Consider the following 17,737-nt stretch of genomic DNA (forward strand, 5'->3'; position numbering starts at 1 on the left):
ATTTTACAACTAGCGACTTCGTAAGAAAACTGCATACATCCACTGTAAATCTGAATGTGTTATTTTGACACGCATAAGCGTAATTGGTTAAAGGTTTCTTTACATATTTCTTACATGTTTCTGATCGTCCCAAATCACGTCATTTAATATATTTAGACACACTAAATGACGCGAGATTAAGATGATTAAAAATATGTAAAGGAAGCCTCAACCAATTACACGCTCATCTATATCAAAATAATATATTCAAGTTTGCTGTGTACCTTTGTCTTGATAGAGAGAGAAAAAAAGAGAACTAATCGTCAATTTTGAAAACAATAACCAACTTACCCACATACACGTTGTATTTTGTGTACGGTAGACTCGCACATTTAATTCTGCGAGCCAAGTTCATTGCAATCTCTTTCTAGATTAAGACGAATATACAGAAGAAGCCGCATATGTTACTTTAATACATATGAACGTGTAATTGGTTGAAGCTTTCTTTATTACTTGCCGTTTTAAATCACGTCATTTAATATGTCTCAATGTAATTTAATACATTAGAACGTATGATTGTAAAGTGATTTGAGACAACAAGAAATATGTAAAAGACGCTTCAGCCAATATACGTATAAAAATAACACGTTCAGACTTTCAGTGTTGTCTTCCACGATCGTAGCGGGAAAAATATTTAACATTTCCTCATATACAAATAAAATATACCATAAAAGTGTCCATATAATTCAACACACAGGCAACGAAAAGAAATTGACTCAATCTAGAAATAGCGGAAATAACTCACGTCTTTATATCGCGTGAACGTGCGTCTTCGTCGTCCCGAAATAGACAGTTCAGCTCGGCGAAAGAATGACGTCTGAACGTGAGAACTACGCTTGCGCAAAGACGCGTTAAACTACGTAAGTCCGAAATATGAGAATTGCAAAGACACAAGACGTATTTTCGTCTAATTTGCCTGCAATTAACTTTAATCGGCGAGCAATTCTAACATAGCACGACTGTATTACTCGCAATTTGATCGATCGGTGAAATTTGCGTAAGTATCTGCCGTAACTGTATAAAATTACCAAATTATAACCGCCGACAAGGAGAATCTCGCGAAAATGAAAGAAAAGAAAAAAATACGGGAAAAATAACCAGTTGAAATTTAATAATTAATCAAGTCTGAATACCACGCGAGGAGGAAATCATCAGCGATAATTCTGCAGCGCCCGCAGAACCGTTTCGTCTGCGGTGCAAAATGGTCTTCGCCGGTCAACGCTACTACGACATTTATCGAATTATGTTAACGAAAATTGGCTTGTGGCCGTATCAGAAGCCGAGTATTTTACAAACGGTATTCTTTTTCAGTGCATACATTTCGTTTATATTGTTTCAGGTATTTTTCGATTCATTCTCATAAGACAACTTTAATACCTTGCGTTGAGAAGCTTAGCGTCTAACTGACGACCTGACATTCTATTATATACAAGCCGAAATTCGTCTGTCGTGTCCCAGATATTTAATGTAATACATGCTTTTGCTTTCTCTGAACTTTTGAAGTTAAGTAGGCTCACATATCCCTCGTACTAGAGTCAATTAAATCGTCAACGCAAGGGGTTGAAAATTTACCTTTGGATCGTTGCACGGATTCGATATGTTCGTCGCTCATTTATCCGTTGCAGCTTACAGTATTTTTAACGACAAAGTGCGACTTTGGAGATGTGATTAACATATTTTCGTACATTCTGCCCAGTTTCGCATATTTTATATTTTACAATTGCTTTTACTTCAATACTAATGAAGTGAGTACCACTTGCGGTTTTATTTACACGGGATTCTTGCACCGTGTGCGAATTTCGTGTTTCTGTGAGCAAAGGGGATATGTAAAGCAGTCGTTGTTCAAACGGCAGATAAAACAACTGTTGGAACAAATCAAGATGGATTGGAATACAGTCGAAGACAGCGAAATGCGAATATTGGAGAAATATGCCGTTGGGTCTCGTACAATTTCGTTGATTCTAGTCTGTAAGTTATAAACTACGAATTTTGCGATTTCTTTTCTTTTGGGATGTGTTTTCTATTTATAAATCACTTACTTTATCCTCACTTCAGAGGAAAGAAAATCCGCGTTATTTCACCGCATACTTTTAATATTTTTACTCAAGCTGTCCTAACATTCGGTGGAGTGGTTCTTATAATTGTCGAGATGCTGCCGGTTATTCTTGACGTCATCGCACCGATGAACGTATCTCGCCCACGCAAGATTACGGTAGATTTCGAGATGTTTCTCGACCAGCAGCAATATTTCTACGTCTATCTGATACATGAGATCGTGGTCGTAATGGTCGGATTTTCCACAATAGTCGCGACAGGCTCATTACTACTTGCGTTTCTGACGCACTCTTGCGCTACCTATAAAATCGCCAGGTGAGTGCGTCCAGTCATGCACGAGTCTCGCTAATAACGAAATAATCCTTCAACTGTAGCATTAATTATGAGTAACTAATGACTATTTTGACTACAAGTGAATTATTTGCAGCATCTTAATCGGAAATATAGTGACTAAACAGACGTTTGAAATTCCCACCGATCAGAAAACGCGCGAGATGTACCGAAGGATCACTCGTGCCGTGTTTATGCAGAGAAAAGCTATACAGTTAGTCCTCATGTGATTTATTTTTTACATTTCACAGTTTGTATTTTCGCATAGTGCACATATGAGATTTTATTTAAAAAACACATTTATCACGTTCCATACGGATATGAAAATGCTTTTTTCTTTTTCTTTGATGTTCCCTGTTATCGAAGATTCACCAAATTCTTAATAAATAGTGTGGATAAGTGGTTTTTCGTATTGATGGGAACCGGTGTGTTGTCTCTGAGTTGCAACCTTCTCCGAGTATGTAACGACTATCATTCTTAATATATTATATATTTAATATCATTCATATATGACTGCGCGTGATTATTACTGATATAATATATTCTCACATTATAGTTTCTTACTGCAGTGACAGTGTTAAAGGAAATATCTAATGCGATAATAAGCAGCGGAGTGGTGTTTGGCCATTTTGCAATTATGTTTATAGGTAATTTTATTGGGCAAATTGTTACAGATCACAGCGCGGGAATGTTTACTGCTGTGTAAGTACTTTATATAAATATGTAGATCAAATGACGGAGAAAAATGAAACAGAAAGATATTTTTCTTGTTGATTCTTTTCCTTTATTTCTTAATATTTATGCTAAATTAATATTTATGCTAAATTCTTTTAAATTATGCTGTTTTTAAATTCGTTTAAATAGCAAGTACTAAATAAAGCAAATATTTCACGTAATATTTGAAAAAACATTTGTAAAAGTGAAAAATACGTAATATGAGATCGTTTATTTTTGTAATTTCTTTAGATGTAATACTACGTGGTATCTGGCTCCGTTGCCAATACAAAAGATGCTGTTATTTGTCATGCAATATTCTCTAAAGGCTAATACGGTGATGGTTGGCGGAATTTTCATAGCATCTTTAGAGGGATTTTCTACGGTAATAATTGTCAAATATAACATATTTATTTCTTAGAAGAAGTCATTTGTCGTTTCTCTTCCTCCTACGGAAAATTAATTTAAGATCCTCGAGGCATATCGCAAAGAATAATATTATTACACGCAGCACATGTGTGAAAGATTAATCAGAAAGTAATAATAATCAATATAATAAACATTAGACTTATTTTTACTTTTTTAGCTGGTAACTACGTCAATATCATATTTTACGATGCTTTATAGCACATCCTAACAAATAAACAATGGAGGAATAGTGATTGCTTTAGGAACGCGTACATAAAGGTAGTAGGAAAAGGGATTTATATATATTGCATATATAACTATATCTTCTTAAACATGCTCTATACGAAAAATTGTATAAACATTTTATAAGTCATCGTGTTAAAATTTGCACGTGTCATTAACGATACTAATATATCGAGAATAATTTTAACATCCAGTGCTTTAACGAAAGTAGTTACAAATGAAATAAACAGTGATGCATTCATCTAATTCACCACAGAATTCAGAAACAACAAAAATTTACTAAATATAAAGTATTATGACATATTTATCTTTTCCGTTTTGTTTTATTGTTTTATTTTCTGTTGTTATAATTCTCATATTTTTTTATTAATTTTTTACTAATCCATTTTTTCAGGTAATGCGCTAGTTGGGAGTATTTCCTGTTCTCAATAAATTTTCTATCTAATTATTGCAAAAAATGAGAAGAGCATTATTATTTTATTTTGTATAAGTGTAACAATCCTTAACGCGCGTCGCCTAATAAAAATAATCGAAACCATGCCTGATGACAATATATATTACCACATTTTGACGGCTTATATTTCATTTTAACCACAATATATCAAGTTAAATCGAAATGAAACTTAGTATCTTGCCCAAATCCTTATTTCACACGTATATTTATCACAAGTTTCGACAAGTTCACAAGTCTATTCACAAGTCATCTCATTCACACACATTTTGCTTTATTCGCAACTATCCATGCTGCAGAAAAATGCGTTTTTCTCACGTTGTTGCAATGATTAAGTTTCACGATATCAGTCATCAGCCATCACACATATATACATTTTAGGATGATATTTTTATCCGATATTGTAGCTATGTATAATTAATGCATAATGTATAATTAATGTATCCCGATATGTGTATATTGGTGTATCTTGATGTAGCCGAACTGAGAAACGTATCATACGACGCACCGAACAAGAATGAAATACCGCTGACTGCTGAGTAACAGAAGTCACGAGAGCGCTTGCGCAATAACATTCTTCTGTCTACGCGATAAAAGAAAGAACAGCCCCTCTCGATTACAAATTGAGGCAATTGAGCTTAATATTTTGTCGCTTATATCGCAAATATATGAGTCGCAGTCGGAAAATTATCGCCACTTTTGTACGATATCATTGGCGAACGAAAGTATCGATCGTCTGTAATTCGCGAGAAAATTTTCAGGCAAACGTTCACTGTCAATTATATGAGAGAATATCAAGCTCTGAGCTGCACAGTTGCGTCGCAGCTTTCTTGCACGATGCATGCAACCGAGAAGCCTTATTACAAGATAAATCGAGTCGTCCTCAAGTCACTCGGCCTATGGCCGTATCAGAAATCGTGTCTAGTGCGAGTACAGAATGTACTGTTTATTGTTATTCTTACATCATTTATTATAGTGCAGGTATACGGGTAGTGTGCAGTAATCGGGCGAATTGAACAATTGCCATGCGTCAAATACGAGCGTGATAAAGCATATTATTTTTATCTCGTTCCCTGCTGTTTTTCTCGTCACATTTTATAATATATTTTATTTATATACAATATATAGTATATTTATTTATAGAATAATTTTCGTAGACGAACATTTTACGTTATTATTATACTCAACTTTCCAAATTTTCTAAATAATTTTGTTTCGTTACTTGTATTATAAAGAAACATATGTTTCGTTAGGCAGGATACACTTTTTGCAAGGAATATTTTATGTGACATATTTAAAAAGCCGTTATTTTTAGTTGTTGGTGTTGATTACAACACAATACAACGTGAATTTACTCCTCAGAGTCCTATCGTTCATGTTACCCAATATCTTCATCACGGTTAAATATTGCCTCTATATCATTCAGGCAAACAGTGTAAGTTTAATGAGACGAATTACTCGTTTAAATACTTTGCGATAATGCACGGAATAGATTAAATTATATATTAAAATAAATAAATCATCGGTCAAATAAAAGGAAAGATACATAAAACAAGCAGGTGAGACATTTGTTGGATAACATACACTATGACTGGAACTCGTTGAGGGATAAAATGGAAATTAACATTATAAAAGAATATGCTCATAACGGAAGGTTTTTCACAATGATAATAATGTGTAAGAGAATAGTAATTGTGGTATTCTATGTCGGTATACGTTCTCTCAGATTAGATAAATGGTGATGCAAATTACGGTCGGACATATTTGGATAATTTTTCAGGGATGAACTATATATAACTGAATTAAAATTTCACTTAACACGTTTTTCTCAGTGTTTTGCTATTTCGGCATAATTATTTGCGGGGTGTTTCAATTTTTACCGATAATCCTGGATATCGTGTCACCGCTTAACGAATCGAGACCACGTAAACTTGTCACAGACACGGAATACTTTGTCAACCAGGACAAATATTTCTACGCTCTTGTAATGCACGAGATTGTAACCGGCAGTATAGGGATGTTCGCCACATGCAGCACCGTTGCGACACTTATGATGTACATCCATCATGCATGTGCGCTTTTCAAAATAACCAGGTAATGCTAATGTTAAATGCATCTGTTTCGCGGCCACTTGTACCGACCGGTGTATATGGGAACAAATTTTCAGCTACCGTATAGAGAATGCGATGGAGAATAATGTGTTGTTGATTCCTGCTCCTGCAAAAGAATATTTTCTCCATCGGAGGATCGTGCACGCAGTCGTTATTCATCAGCGAGCCGCAAAGTTGGTATTCCTATGCTTGGTGATACTGCCAGTAGATTAAGAAAAAAGTGGTTAAATCAACGAAATCGGTGATCATTCTCGTTTAAACAAATATCGAATAAACATTGAATAAATTACGTGTGGACGCATCGACTACACGTTGCGTTAATATAACTGCTAACGAACTCGCAATCGTTGAATCAGTTGATAAGTGATCATTGTACAATTATGTAGGAAATAATAGATTTCATTTATTTTATGTTATTGTAAGATCTTTCTTATGCTTTCTTCTATTTGTATCTCTCGCGCGCTGAAACCTTGAGGCTTCATTCCATTTACCGTTTCGCTTTTAAAGAAGTCGCCGCGGTGGCGCTTAAGTAGTAGTGTAGTTCGTTAGAAGACGTAATCGTGATGTTGACCCGTTTTGCCGTTTTTTATACTTCACATAATATTCAATATATTTCCCTTTTCCTTTATCATCATTTTTCCTACAATTGATTCAATTGACCAAACATTCGCTGGAACAAATCTTGTTCGTTCAAGCAAAATTTCGTTGATTTCACCATTTTTTTCTTTTCAATTTATCAGTATTTTTCGTATTAAAAACGACTTGTGTGTGATCCGACTGTAATATTTAAAAATCTTTTTGCATTATTCGTGCTACAAGCCAATATAACAATGTTGCGATATTCGATTTCTTTTCAAAGGTTCGTTGAATATTTAAAGTCTGACATTATGGCACCGTATACGCTTTTGATCATAATCGGCGTCAGTTCTCTCAGCCTTAACCTTTTTCGAGTGAGTAACGTCTCCGCTCCGATCTTTCATTTAATTGCATTTCGTATTTTAAGAAGTTACGCTCACTCTGCTGTAGTTCCTTCAATTGATAATATTAATGGATAACATCAACGAGTTGTTCATATTTGCTGTATTATTAATGACGCACTTCGGCTACATGTTTATCCCTAATTACGGAGGCCAGGAAATGTTGGAACACGGGACAGAGCTATTCAGAACAACGTGAGTATTCTCTAGGAATCAATTGCGACGTTTTCCACAGTATTCCTAGTCATCAGGAGCGACAGTATCCGCTTCAAAGAAATTTTGTTTGAATTAACTGCTACATAATAAAGTATCCCGAGATTTTCTCAGTCGTATGATTAAAGTAACATTAATTATTAGATATCGATCTTAATTTCTGACTTCGTTCTGCTTAAAAACTCATTTATTTCAATAACAAAGTGAATGAATACATTAATCAAAATATTTTCTATCATTTTCTATGACTTTTTCTATTCTTTTGGCAAAAGTTGATTGCGCGTCGATAAAACTTTTTTTCAACGCTTTTTGTTTTGGTAGAATGTCTTTTGAAGCGATCCAATCATTCACCCATTTCTTTTATTTCATTGACTTTGGGAGAACTTTCCATTCAAACTTTGTCAGTGCTTTTTGAATGATTTTTGCAATATGTGCCGAGCATTGTCCTGCAAAGGAATAATTTTTCCTCGATTATTGCTAACAATTGATGACCTTTTTCGCATCAATGCCTCGTTTCAATTGTCATTGATAGCGGTCGTCTATGATTGTTTCATTTTATTTCAGTAGCTTATGATACACTATGCTCCTTCATGATCTTACCAAATATACAATATTATCTTGTGCTCATGAATATTCCACTCGAGCATTGATGGTTGGTCCGGCACTACCTATGACTTTTTGCGTTTCGAATTATCGTAATAGATCTATTTTTTATCGGCGATCACGATTTGCCACACAAAACTGCTTTTTTATATCTTACGAACAAACAACTAGCAATGAAAAGACGATTAGAGATTACAACATCAGTCAATTCGTGTGGCACTCATATTCTTTCTTTATGAATCTTTTTCATGGCGTGTAAACGTTTAGAAATACTGCCGTCGGTGACATTTAATACTTCTGATAATTCTTTGATCGTTTGAGATGAAGTTTCTTTCAATAATGCAATTCGGCGTGCAAAACAAACTTTTTTGGCTGCCCTGGATGTGGTTCGTCTTTCATATTAAAATCATCATTTTTCAATTGTTGAAACCATTCTTTGCAAGTTGTTTTCGATGGAGTAACATCACTATAAGATTCACTGAGTAATTGATGAATTTCAGTAGGAATTTTCTTCAAATCATAGTAGTGAAGAATAACATATCGAAAAAACTCTTTATCACATTCCATTTTCTATCGAATAAAATAGGTCATTATGTATTGAATATTATGGGAACATATCAAGCCTCCTTTGCGCTGTGAGTCACAACATTCGTTGTTGATGCCATCTACAGGGTGCGGCGCCAAAATCCGGACAAAATTCAATTTGAATTTCCCGCCGTTCTATACCACTTCGAGAGGTCGCGATTGGCGTCCAAATAGCTTGACGCATGTACTAAACATTCATAACCTCGAAACAGTCGCAATGTTGAAACCAAGTGCGGACGAGCCGCGATTATCAATAGTGTTCGCGCTGGGCGCTCAGCGACAGAAATCATTCGATTCTTCGGGTACCTAAGATCGACTGTGTATCATCGCGAAGTATAACGAGTTGAAAAAGTCCAACGAAGGTTTTACAACACCGGCAAGGAAAACTCACTCGAAGGAGCGTGTTGTCAGGACGCCCGAAATCATTCAACGGGTTCAGGAGCTGATTTTTGAGTATTCAGGGCAGTCGATTCGAAAATTGTCGTCGGTTGTCGAGTAAAGAAAACTATGCGTCGAATCGTCGAGGAGGATCTCCGCTACAAGTCTTATACAATTAAAGTGAGACAGATGCTTTCCGCAGCTGCCAGGACAAAGCGAGTTGAGCGCTGTAACCTGCTTTTGTGTTCTTTACGAAACAATGCTGCCGGACGCCTCAGGTTTTTTTCTGACGAAAATTTTTTACTGTCGATGCGAAAATCAATCGAAGGAATGATCGCTGACTCGCCCATGATTCTGAAGATGTCCCCATTGTTTCCAGAAAGAAATTTCCGGCGAATGTTCACGTGCTAAATGTTGTGTCCAGTGAGGGTGATGTCATGCCACCGCATTTCTTTAACAAAGGGGAAAATGTCACAAAAGAAGTGTATTTGCATGTTCTAATAAATGTGGTAAAGCCGTAGATGGAAACTGTATCGTCTGGAAAGCCGTATGTTTTCCAGCAGGACAGTGCGCCCGCACACACAAGTAATTTGGTGCAAAATTGGTTATCGGACAACGTCGACATGTTTTGATCCAAAGAATTTTGGCCTCCCAACAGCCCAGATTTAAGTCCTTTGGACTTCTATGTGTGGAGCGTGGTTGAAGGGGTTACTAACAAGTCCAGACATCCAAACGTCGCATCATTGAGAGCCGCTATTGAAGCAGCATTGGCCCATTGGCAATCATATGGACTGTGACTCATTAAAACGGGCCTGCAAACGCTTCAGACCGAGAATGGAGGCGATCATGCAAGCAGAAGGGGGTTATATTGAGTAAATGTGTTCTTTATGACCTAACAAACAATTTAGTAAAAAAACTAATTATAAACTTCTCCATTTTTGCAATAAAAATTATGTTTCAAAAAAATGTTTAATTTGTCCGAATTTTGGCGCCGCACTCTGTATTCATGAGAGTCGGAAATTAAGTTTGGCACCTAATACATCAGACAATGATTTTTAAGTTTTCTCTAGTCTATAATCGACTTTGTGAGAAGTACGTTAAAAGAATAAAAAAAATTGCAGCTACAATGTACCATGGTACGCAGCGCCGTTACGAACGCAGAAATTACTCTTGATCATAATGCAAAAAGGAACAAGAAACGTCACTTTAACATGCGGCGGCATATTTATAGCGTCCCTGGAATGTCTCACTTCGGTAAAATTCAAAACTTCTCGCATAATGAAAGTATCGAGCTTCAACGTGAATCTAACAAATGGTGCATTGTGTGTGTCTTTTTAGCTGATAAGCACGGCCGTATCTTACTTCACGGTGATATATTCAACGCGATAACGATTTTCGAGGAAGGAAGGAATTGTTATTAATCTCGATCTTTCTCTCGACTCGCTGTTCGACGACTTGTATTCGTTCCAAGGCTATTGAATATAATATATTAAATAAAAACGCATCTTCATTCCTGAGACATTCTGTGCACTAACATCAGTATGCAATCGTCGAAAGAACGAACGAACATCCCGGTCAGCTAGAGTAATCATTATATTAGCAGGTGACGGTTGTTGCGGAAGACGTGCATCTCAGAGGAATGAATATGAACGGAATATAGTGAAATGTTGAAAAATTAACGAAATTAAAAGACTAATATGTCATCCGATACATATCGCAACATTATCACCAATTTGAACGGAAGACGAGAAAAGTGAAAACATAGAGCGATATTGTCTCCCAATGAGCTGAGGAGAAAATATAGCAGCAATCTAAATAATTGACCTTTTCTTCTTTTCTCATGAAACGTTCATCGAGAGATGTTTTCACTACATTTCCCTCTTTCTCGAAGTACTCACAACATCCGCTCGAACTGCACATTGTGGCAAATATCAATCGTTCAATACGCTTGCAACACTCACATATAATTTCTAAATGAAGAAAAATTGAGCTGATAAGAATATCCTGACAAAGTCTGGAAGCTGGTTCGCTAGTTAGTCGCATCTCATCATCAATGCGACATGTATTTGGTCGAGGAATATTACTACATAATCATTATATAATCAATAAAGTTTTTCTCCAAGTATTAGATATCATAACAGATAACATCTCATCAGTTTATTAGCTGTAATTCAGCTCACGTAATACATTGATTGATCTTTAAAAATTTCAAAAGCATCAAGTTAACAAAGTTAGAGCACTATTATTATAGCATATTCTTGAGACCAAATAGAAATAAAAAAGTCTAATATCCCCATTTTTTTTTACAAATAATTAGCAATATATCATAAGCTAAACATTGAAAAAAACCAAGTTTTCAATAAATATCTGAAAAAAATTAGGCAAATGCAAAATATTTTAGGAAAAATTTCAAATTAATTGACAAAAAAGATGATATAATAAAAAATGGAGGTTTCCATTTAAAAATTTAAAAATTATTTTTGTATGACTTTAATAGCACTATGTTCAAGATCATATTAATATACAATATTTATATAATGCGTTATTTGAAATTCTACAAACTATGTAATATTTTATATGAAATGTTTTTTTCTAAAATGTTTCTCTAATATTTTCAAGATATTTGACCGTTCTGAAACTTTTGGGATATTATGTATGTGTGCGTGGCCTAGGTGTGAGGATACCTAGGTGCGTGTGCGATTGTACGTGGGTGCATGCACGCGCACGTGTGTGTGCGTGTGTTAATTGATGTACCTAAGAAAAAATTGTGAAGAAATTGTGAATATGTGAAGAAGTATGTTATTTACGTTTAAATCTACCTGAAAATTATAAATTAATTAAATAAACTGAGTATACATTAGTCATGATAATATACGTAGAACAAATAGAAGTTTTAAATGATATATTAAATTTAATATATTTAATTATATTGAATTTAAATTTAAATTTAAACTTTAAATATCCATTGCAAAAGAGGAGAAAGAGATCACAAAACCAATAATAATTAATTTTGCACATATAAATAAGATAATTCAATTATAAATATACTATTGAAAAATTTTATTATATTAACGTAAATTCTATTGCGACGTGGTCTTATTGTAAATTCACCACATATAATTTAAAGGGGGAGTAATTTTTCCAGGTTCTAATTTTTCTAGGTTTACAATACATATATAGATCAGAATAAGATAATAATTTACTCGTACTTTCAAACTCCTTCAATTATTATTTATTAGTTATTATATTTCTTACGTTTGACAATTGAACGCAACTCAAATTATACGTCAACAATTGATGTTGATTATAACATTCTCATGTCATGAGAAACATTTTTCCCCTTCCTAAAATTCTGTAAAAAGCAATAGCAAAATAGAACTGACTTTTTCAAGTGAGTAACATCGCCGCTCCGATATTAATTGCGTAATTACTTTAGGATCGCACACTTTAGGAATCCATGCTCCCTCTACCGTAGCTGCTTCATCTGATATTATTAATGGATAACATTAACGAGATAATCATATTCGCTATATTAGTAATGACTCACTTTGTCTACATGTTTATCTCTAATTACGGAAGTCAGGAAATAACAGAACACGGGACAGAACTGTTCAACACAACGTGAGTATTCCCATTAAATTAATCAATTGCGACGTTTTCCACGGTATTCCCAATCATTAACGGCGGCTATATCCGCTGCAGTAAAAATTTCATTCGAATTAATTGCTACGCCGTAAGACATCCCGAGATTCTTAATCATACGATTAACTTAACCTTAATTACATCGTGCAGTTGTTTTTAAGCTTTCCTTAGTCCTACGATCGACTTTGTGAAAAATACATTAAAGCAAAAAATGTCGCAGCTACAATGTACCGTGGTACGCAGCACCGTTGCGAACGCAGAAATTACTCTTGGTCATAATGCAAAAAGGAATAAGAAATGTCACTTTAACATGCAGCGATATATTCGTCGCGTCCTTAGAATGTTTCGCTTCGGTAAAACTCAAAACTTCTCGTAATGAAAGCATCGAGCTTTAGTGTGAATTCTAAGGAACGGCGCAACATGTGTATGTGTGTGTCTATTCAGCTGACGAGTACGGCCGTATCTTATTTCACGGTGATATATTCTACACAATAATAACGACTTTCGAGGAAGGAAGGAATTATTATCAATCTCGATCTCTCGGCTTGCTGCTCGACGACCCGTATCCTTTCCAAAACTGTGGGATACAGCGTATTAAAATAAAAATGCACATTCACTTCTGAGACACTCTATGTACCAACGTCAATATACAATCGTCGAAAGAACGAACGGACATCCCGATCAACTGGAGCAACGATTACATTACCAAGTGGCGATCGTTGCGGAAAACTTGCGTCTTAGAGGAATATGGTGAAATGTTGAAAACACAACAAAGTTTTAACACAACAAAGTTAAAACTGTTAATTTATCGTTTCGCGGATTATGTTCGAATATCGCAGCGCTCGATAATTGAGAAAAATCTAATGTGTCGTTCGATACATATATTGTCTCTCAATGAGCGGAGGAGAAAATACCGTAGCAATCTAGATAATTGACTTTTTTCTCTTTCACTTGTGAAACGCCCATCAAGAGATGTTTTCACCGCCTTTATCTCTTTCTTCTCGAAGACTCTCACTGCATGTCGCATCCGCTCGAGCTGCACATTGTGACAAATATCCCATTCAATATTAATATGCTGTAACACTCACAGATAATTTCTAAATGAAGAAGGACTGAATCGATGAGAATATCCTGGTAAAGTCTGAGAGCTGATTAGTCGCATCTCACCGTCGATGCGACATGTATTTAGTCGAGGAATATTACTATACTGTTACGTTCATGTAACGGCTTTTACGGCTTCATATTAGAAATTATTAGAAATATATGGATCAAAATAAAGTATTAACGATTTATTAATGCTTTCAAACCTTCAATCATTTTTTATTACTTTTTACATTTCTTACGCTTGACAACCGAATGCAACTCGTGTTGCATGCAAACAATAAATGTTGATTATTACTCTTATGGGGTCATAAGAAACATCTTTCACTTTCTTAAAGAAGTGATGACAACTTGCACCGTGGTTTCTCATTTCTTCTTCTTCTATGTCGTAGTTCGTGTCCGAATGTCGTAACCTTCATATGCACTGCGCAGACAAGGCTCGCTATAGTTTCCTATTTCATTTTAGATATAATCTCTAATGTGAATAATTATTTCTTCAAGTTACAGATTTGTGCCACGTCAAGTAATTTTCGTACATATGCGAAAATTCCTATTGCTTTTTACTGGAAAAGTGTAACGGAGAAGTTCTTACATGTCGAACAGTAGTGTGTTCGACATTTCGTATACGAGTAGTATATTCGAAAGACCTATAGCCGTCTAAACAGTACTAGAGTTAACAATGAAAATAACATTCCACTCCACTGCATCAAGCAACCTGTCTCGAGTACAGTGAAAATAAATGTGAGAACATCGTAGTATGTTTCGCTAAAGGGAGAAATCCCTTTCCGTAGACAAAATAATCGAAACAGTTTACCTCCTCGTCGGGAAAGTTTCTCTTTGCGTGTAAAAGACGCAAGGGTTACAAAAGAAGTTAATAACGTTAATTGATATGCTGCACACTACGCTTGTTCTCACGCTACTACATAATCATCAACTTTACCCTCACTGGTATTAGTCATCATTCGTAGTGCATCTCGAATGGTACTTTTATCCGACCCTTTGCGATTGCTGACTGGTACACTTCGATTTATCTGAACATGAAAATTATTAGGATGCTTGACAACGGAAAAGAACGTTGCATGTACGAATTTGACGCAAATTTATAATGTTGTTTCTGAAATTATATACAGGATGTCCACTTAAATCGAGCATCTTAAATTTCTCACTTATTTTTGATGATACGAAGGAATGTTCAAAGAAAAATTGCATCGTTAAGAAAGCAATTATGAGGACAGAAAAATTTTTTTCTTTCGAGGTCATTTTTTAAAGATTTGTGCTACGTCAAATAACTTTCGTGCATATGCGAAAATTTCTATTGCTTTTTACTAGAAAAGTGCAACAGAGAAACTTTTACCCATCGATCGGTAGTGTGTTCGACATTTCATAGGAATAGTATAGCTGAAAAACCTATGGCCGTCTAAATAGTACTAAAGTTAACAATAAAAATAAAAATAATCATTCTATTGTATCAGGCCACTCGTCTCGAGTACAGTAAAAATAAATGTGAGAACATCATGGTATGTTTTGCTAAAGGGAGTGATCCCTTTTCGTAGACAAAACAATCGAAACAATTCGCCCCCTTGTCGGAAAGCCCTGCTTTGCCCTGCGTGTGGAAAATGCAAGGGGTTACAAATGGAGTTAGTAATGTTAATTAATGTGCTACACACCGCGCTTGTTCTCACGCTAGTACGTCCTCAGTTTTACCTTCGGTGATATTAGTCATCAACCGTAACGCACTTCAGATGGTATTTTTATCCGACTCCTTGCGATTGCTGACTAATACATCTCGATTTAGCTGGACATAAAAGTTGTTAGGATGCTTAACAATGAGAGAGAACGTTGCACATACGAATTTGATGCGAATATATAATATTCCCATACAGCAGAAATGTTCAAAATACATCACAGGGATATTCTAAGAATATCACGATATCTTCAGAATATCTCTGTGATATATTTTGAATATTTCTGCTGTGTAGGTTGTTTCTGAGATTATATACACAATATTTAAAAAAAGGGGTACAAGGTACTTTAAGGGTAGATGGTACTCATAAAACGAAGGAAAAGAATCCTAATAAATATATGTGGAAAAATTAATACTGTCGGAATTATAAACAAATATTTATTTTAATTAATGCAAGCGACTAACTCGCTTTTGGTGCATAACTATATACAAAATACATTTATGCTATTTCTTGATTAGTGCAGCATGCTTGATTAGTGCACGATGTCATTTTGATCGTACCGTGGAAACTTTGTGATAGCTCTCTACAACTGTTCACTATTCACGGGATATATGATTAACAATTGTTTGGCGAAACGTATATTTAAATGAAAAAACAATAGATGTCTATTTACATCCTGAGCAAGAGTAAAGAGAATTTTTTTTAAGGATTCTTTTAAAGTATATACTTCACCGATAGATGACACGGAAATTTATATCAGAGAATACAAAAGATACCAGCATACAAAGAGCATCAGAAGCGAGTAAGTCACTTGCTTTAATTAAAATAAATAATAGTTCATAATTCCGACAATATTAATTTTTCGACCCATGTTTATTAGAACTGTTTTCCTCCATTTTGTGAGTACTATCTGGCCTTAAAGTCCTGAATTCATTTTTTTTTAAACACCCTTTCTTATATTTCGCTTTCATTATTATTATATATTACTATAACTATCGATATCTGTTACGAATACATTACTAACAATATATATTTTTTTCATTTTCAGGTAAGTAACCTCAGAGCTCCTATCCATGCGCGAATTACCGTACGCCTTTCTGCGGTAAGTAAAGAATAAATGATGAGTGAGAGAGCAATTTTCAAAGGAACGTACAATATGTATGGCAATTTAACCTTTGTATCGAGGACAAACATCAACACGTACGGCTTTGAAAAGAGAAAGACTACATTCAACTAGATTTAAATAAATGCAAAAGACACCGTTCTGTTCCATTGTGTAAATGGACAAATACATTTATTATTTAAGAACGCCTCATGTCGTTCTTTATAGCTTGCCGCAAAATGAAAAGCGTAACGTCTGACGCGCCGAACGGAACTGAAATGTCGTTCGTTGCTAGAAAAATAGAAATCGCAACTGCGACTACACGACAATATTCTTTCATGGGCAGTATAAAGGAAAACATCGTTCTCAACTAGAAATTGAGGCAATTCCGCCTAATTACACAGCCCCACAAAAAAAAGTGGTCAGTGCCTAAAACCAGACAAGTATATTCTTATGTATTTTGATCCGCTGAATCCGAATCCGAGGTCAGAATTGGACAATTGCTAGCTTTATCGTCCCTAACCTCAAAAAACTGATCATAATTTCACTTAACAAAATTAAGCTGTATATGGTTGAATTCAGCTTAAAAAATGCTACAATTCTTGTCATTACAAAAATTTTCAATTTGCAAAAATAAAGATGATGGAAGGGGGAGATAAAAAATATAATATTTTTAAGAAATCTAACTACACAGTTGTAAGGAGCGTCAAAAACCATACAACTTTTAACTGAAACATTTTTTTATATCTTTTATAGTTTTTGAAATATACTGTCTGAAAATCAGGTATACCAATATACCTTGTAAGGGTGATTTTAACCCCTAAATATGAAATAGGACACGTATAAAAAAATAAGAGACACGTATTTTACTCGTTACACGACACGTTATACTCACTTTGCATGAGGTACGTATTATCGATCATTTGTAATTCATAGAAAATTGCAAGAGAGAAAGAAAAAAAAATAACACGAAACAATACAAGAACTTATGCATTTACGTCGTGGCTCTCTTGTGAGTTGTATGCAATCGAGATACAATATTACAAGTTCAATTGAGTTATTCTTCGGATACTTGGTTTATGGCCCTATCAACAGTCGTA

The 17,737-nt window shown here is 35.0% G+C and overlaps 4 protein-coding genes across 10 annotated transcripts in view; all 4 read left to right on the forward strand.

Moving 5' to 3' along the window:
* alpha-Man-Ia (alpha-Mannosidase class I a) overlaps nt 1–17,737 on the forward strand; it is a 923,832-nt gene that overhangs the window by 721,750 nt on the left and 184,345 nt on the right. The gene's annotated exons all lie outside the window — the stretch shown is intronic.
* LOC109503776 (uncharacterized) lies at nt 682–4,254 on the forward strand. 4 transcript variants are annotated; one of them, XM_019841188.2, is made up of 10 exons: nt 682–1,378; nt 1,665–1,784; nt 1,893–2,007; nt 2,148–2,409; nt 2,522–2,638; nt 2,791–2,881; nt 2,981–3,126; nt 3,391–3,523; nt 3,725–3,825; nt 4,184–4,254. In XM_019841188.2, the coding sequence occupies exons 1-9, from the start codon at nt 1,241–1,243 to the stop codon at nt 3,773–3,775; spliced, it is 1,173 nt and encodes a 390-aa protein (XP_019696747.1). In that variant the 5' UTR covers nt 682–1,240; the 3' UTR covers nt 3,776–3,825; nt 4,184–4,254. The 4 variants fall into 4 exon arrangements, with proteins under 4 accessions (XP_019696747.1, XP_019696743.1, XP_019696745.1 ...); XM_019841184.2 differs by having other exon boundaries at nt 1,665–2,007; XM_019841186.2 differs by having other exon boundaries at nt 1,665–2,007; nt 2,815–2,881.
* Nucleotides 4,359–5,690, forward strand: LOC112589784 (uncharacterized). Its single transcript, XM_025304332.1, has 2 exons — nt 4,359–5,221; nt 5,603–5,690. Exons 1-2 carry the CDS (start codon nt 5,024–5,026, stop codon nt 5,642–5,644), a joined length of 240 nt encoding a protein of 79 aa, XP_025160117.1. The 5' UTR covers nt 4,359–5,023; the 3' UTR covers nt 5,645–5,690.
* On the forward strand, nt 6,300–17,287 carry LOC105182716 (uncharacterized). 3 transcript variants are annotated; one of them, XM_025304320.1, is made up of 5 exons: nt 6,300–6,524; nt 7,211–7,301; nt 7,378–7,523; nt 10,229–10,361; nt 10,446–10,796. In XM_025304320.1, exons 1-5 carry the CDS (start codon nt 6,427–6,429, stop codon nt 10,494–10,496), a joined length of 519 nt encoding a protein of 172 aa, XP_025160105.1. In that variant the 5' UTR covers nt 6,300–6,426; the 3' UTR covers nt 10,497–10,796. The 3 variants fall into 3 exon arrangements, with proteins under 3 accessions (XP_025160105.1, XP_025160106.1, XP_025160104.1); XM_025304321.1 differs by lacking the exons at nt 10,229–10,361; nt 10,446–10,796 and adding an exon at nt 16,866–17,287; XM_025304319.1 differs by having other exon boundaries at nt 10,229–10,488.

This window comes from Harpegnathos saltator, unplaced genomic scaffold (genome assembly GCF_003227715.2).
Source record: "Harpegnathos saltator strain DR-91 unplaced genomic scaffold, Hsal_v8.6 scaffold60, whole genome shotgun sequence".
NCBI lineage: Eukaryota > Metazoa > Arthropoda > Insecta > Hymenoptera > Formicidae > Harpegnathos > Harpegnathos saltator.

Bases quoted from the DNA above. Each gene is read 5' to 3' on its own strand.
- LOC112589784 (XM_025304332.1), top strand. From the start codon at position 5,024: ATGAGAGAATATCAAGCTCTGAGCTGCACAGTTGCGTCGCAGCTTTCT. The intron at 5,222-5,602 runs GTATACGGGTAG...TTTACTCCTCAG, and splicing joins CATCATTTATTATAGTGCAG to AGTCCTATCGTTCATGTTAC.
- LOC109503776 (XM_019841184.2), top strand. From the start codon at position 1,241: ATGGTCTTCGCCGGTCAACGCTACTACGACATTTATCGAATTATGTTA. The intron at 2,410-2,521 runs GTGAGTGCGTCC...AATTATTTGCAG, and splicing joins GCTACCTATAAAATCGCCAG to CATCTTAATCGGAAATATAG. The intron at 2,639-2,790 runs GTTAGTCCTCAT...CTGTTATCGAAG, and splicing joins ATGCAGAGAAAAGCTATACA to ATTCACCAAATTCTTAATAA.
- LOC105182716 (XM_025304319.1), top strand. From the start codon at position 6,427: ATGGAGAATAATGTGTTGTTGATTCCTGCTCCTGCAAAAGAATATTTT. The intron at 6,525-7,210 runs GTTGGTATTCCT...TTCTTTTCAAAG, and splicing joins ATTCATCAGCGAGCCGCAAA to GTTCGTTGAATATTTAAAGT. The intron at 7,524-10,228 runs GTGAGTATTCTC...AAAAAATTGCAG, and splicing joins ACAGAGCTATTCAGAACAAC to CTACAATGTACCATGGTACG.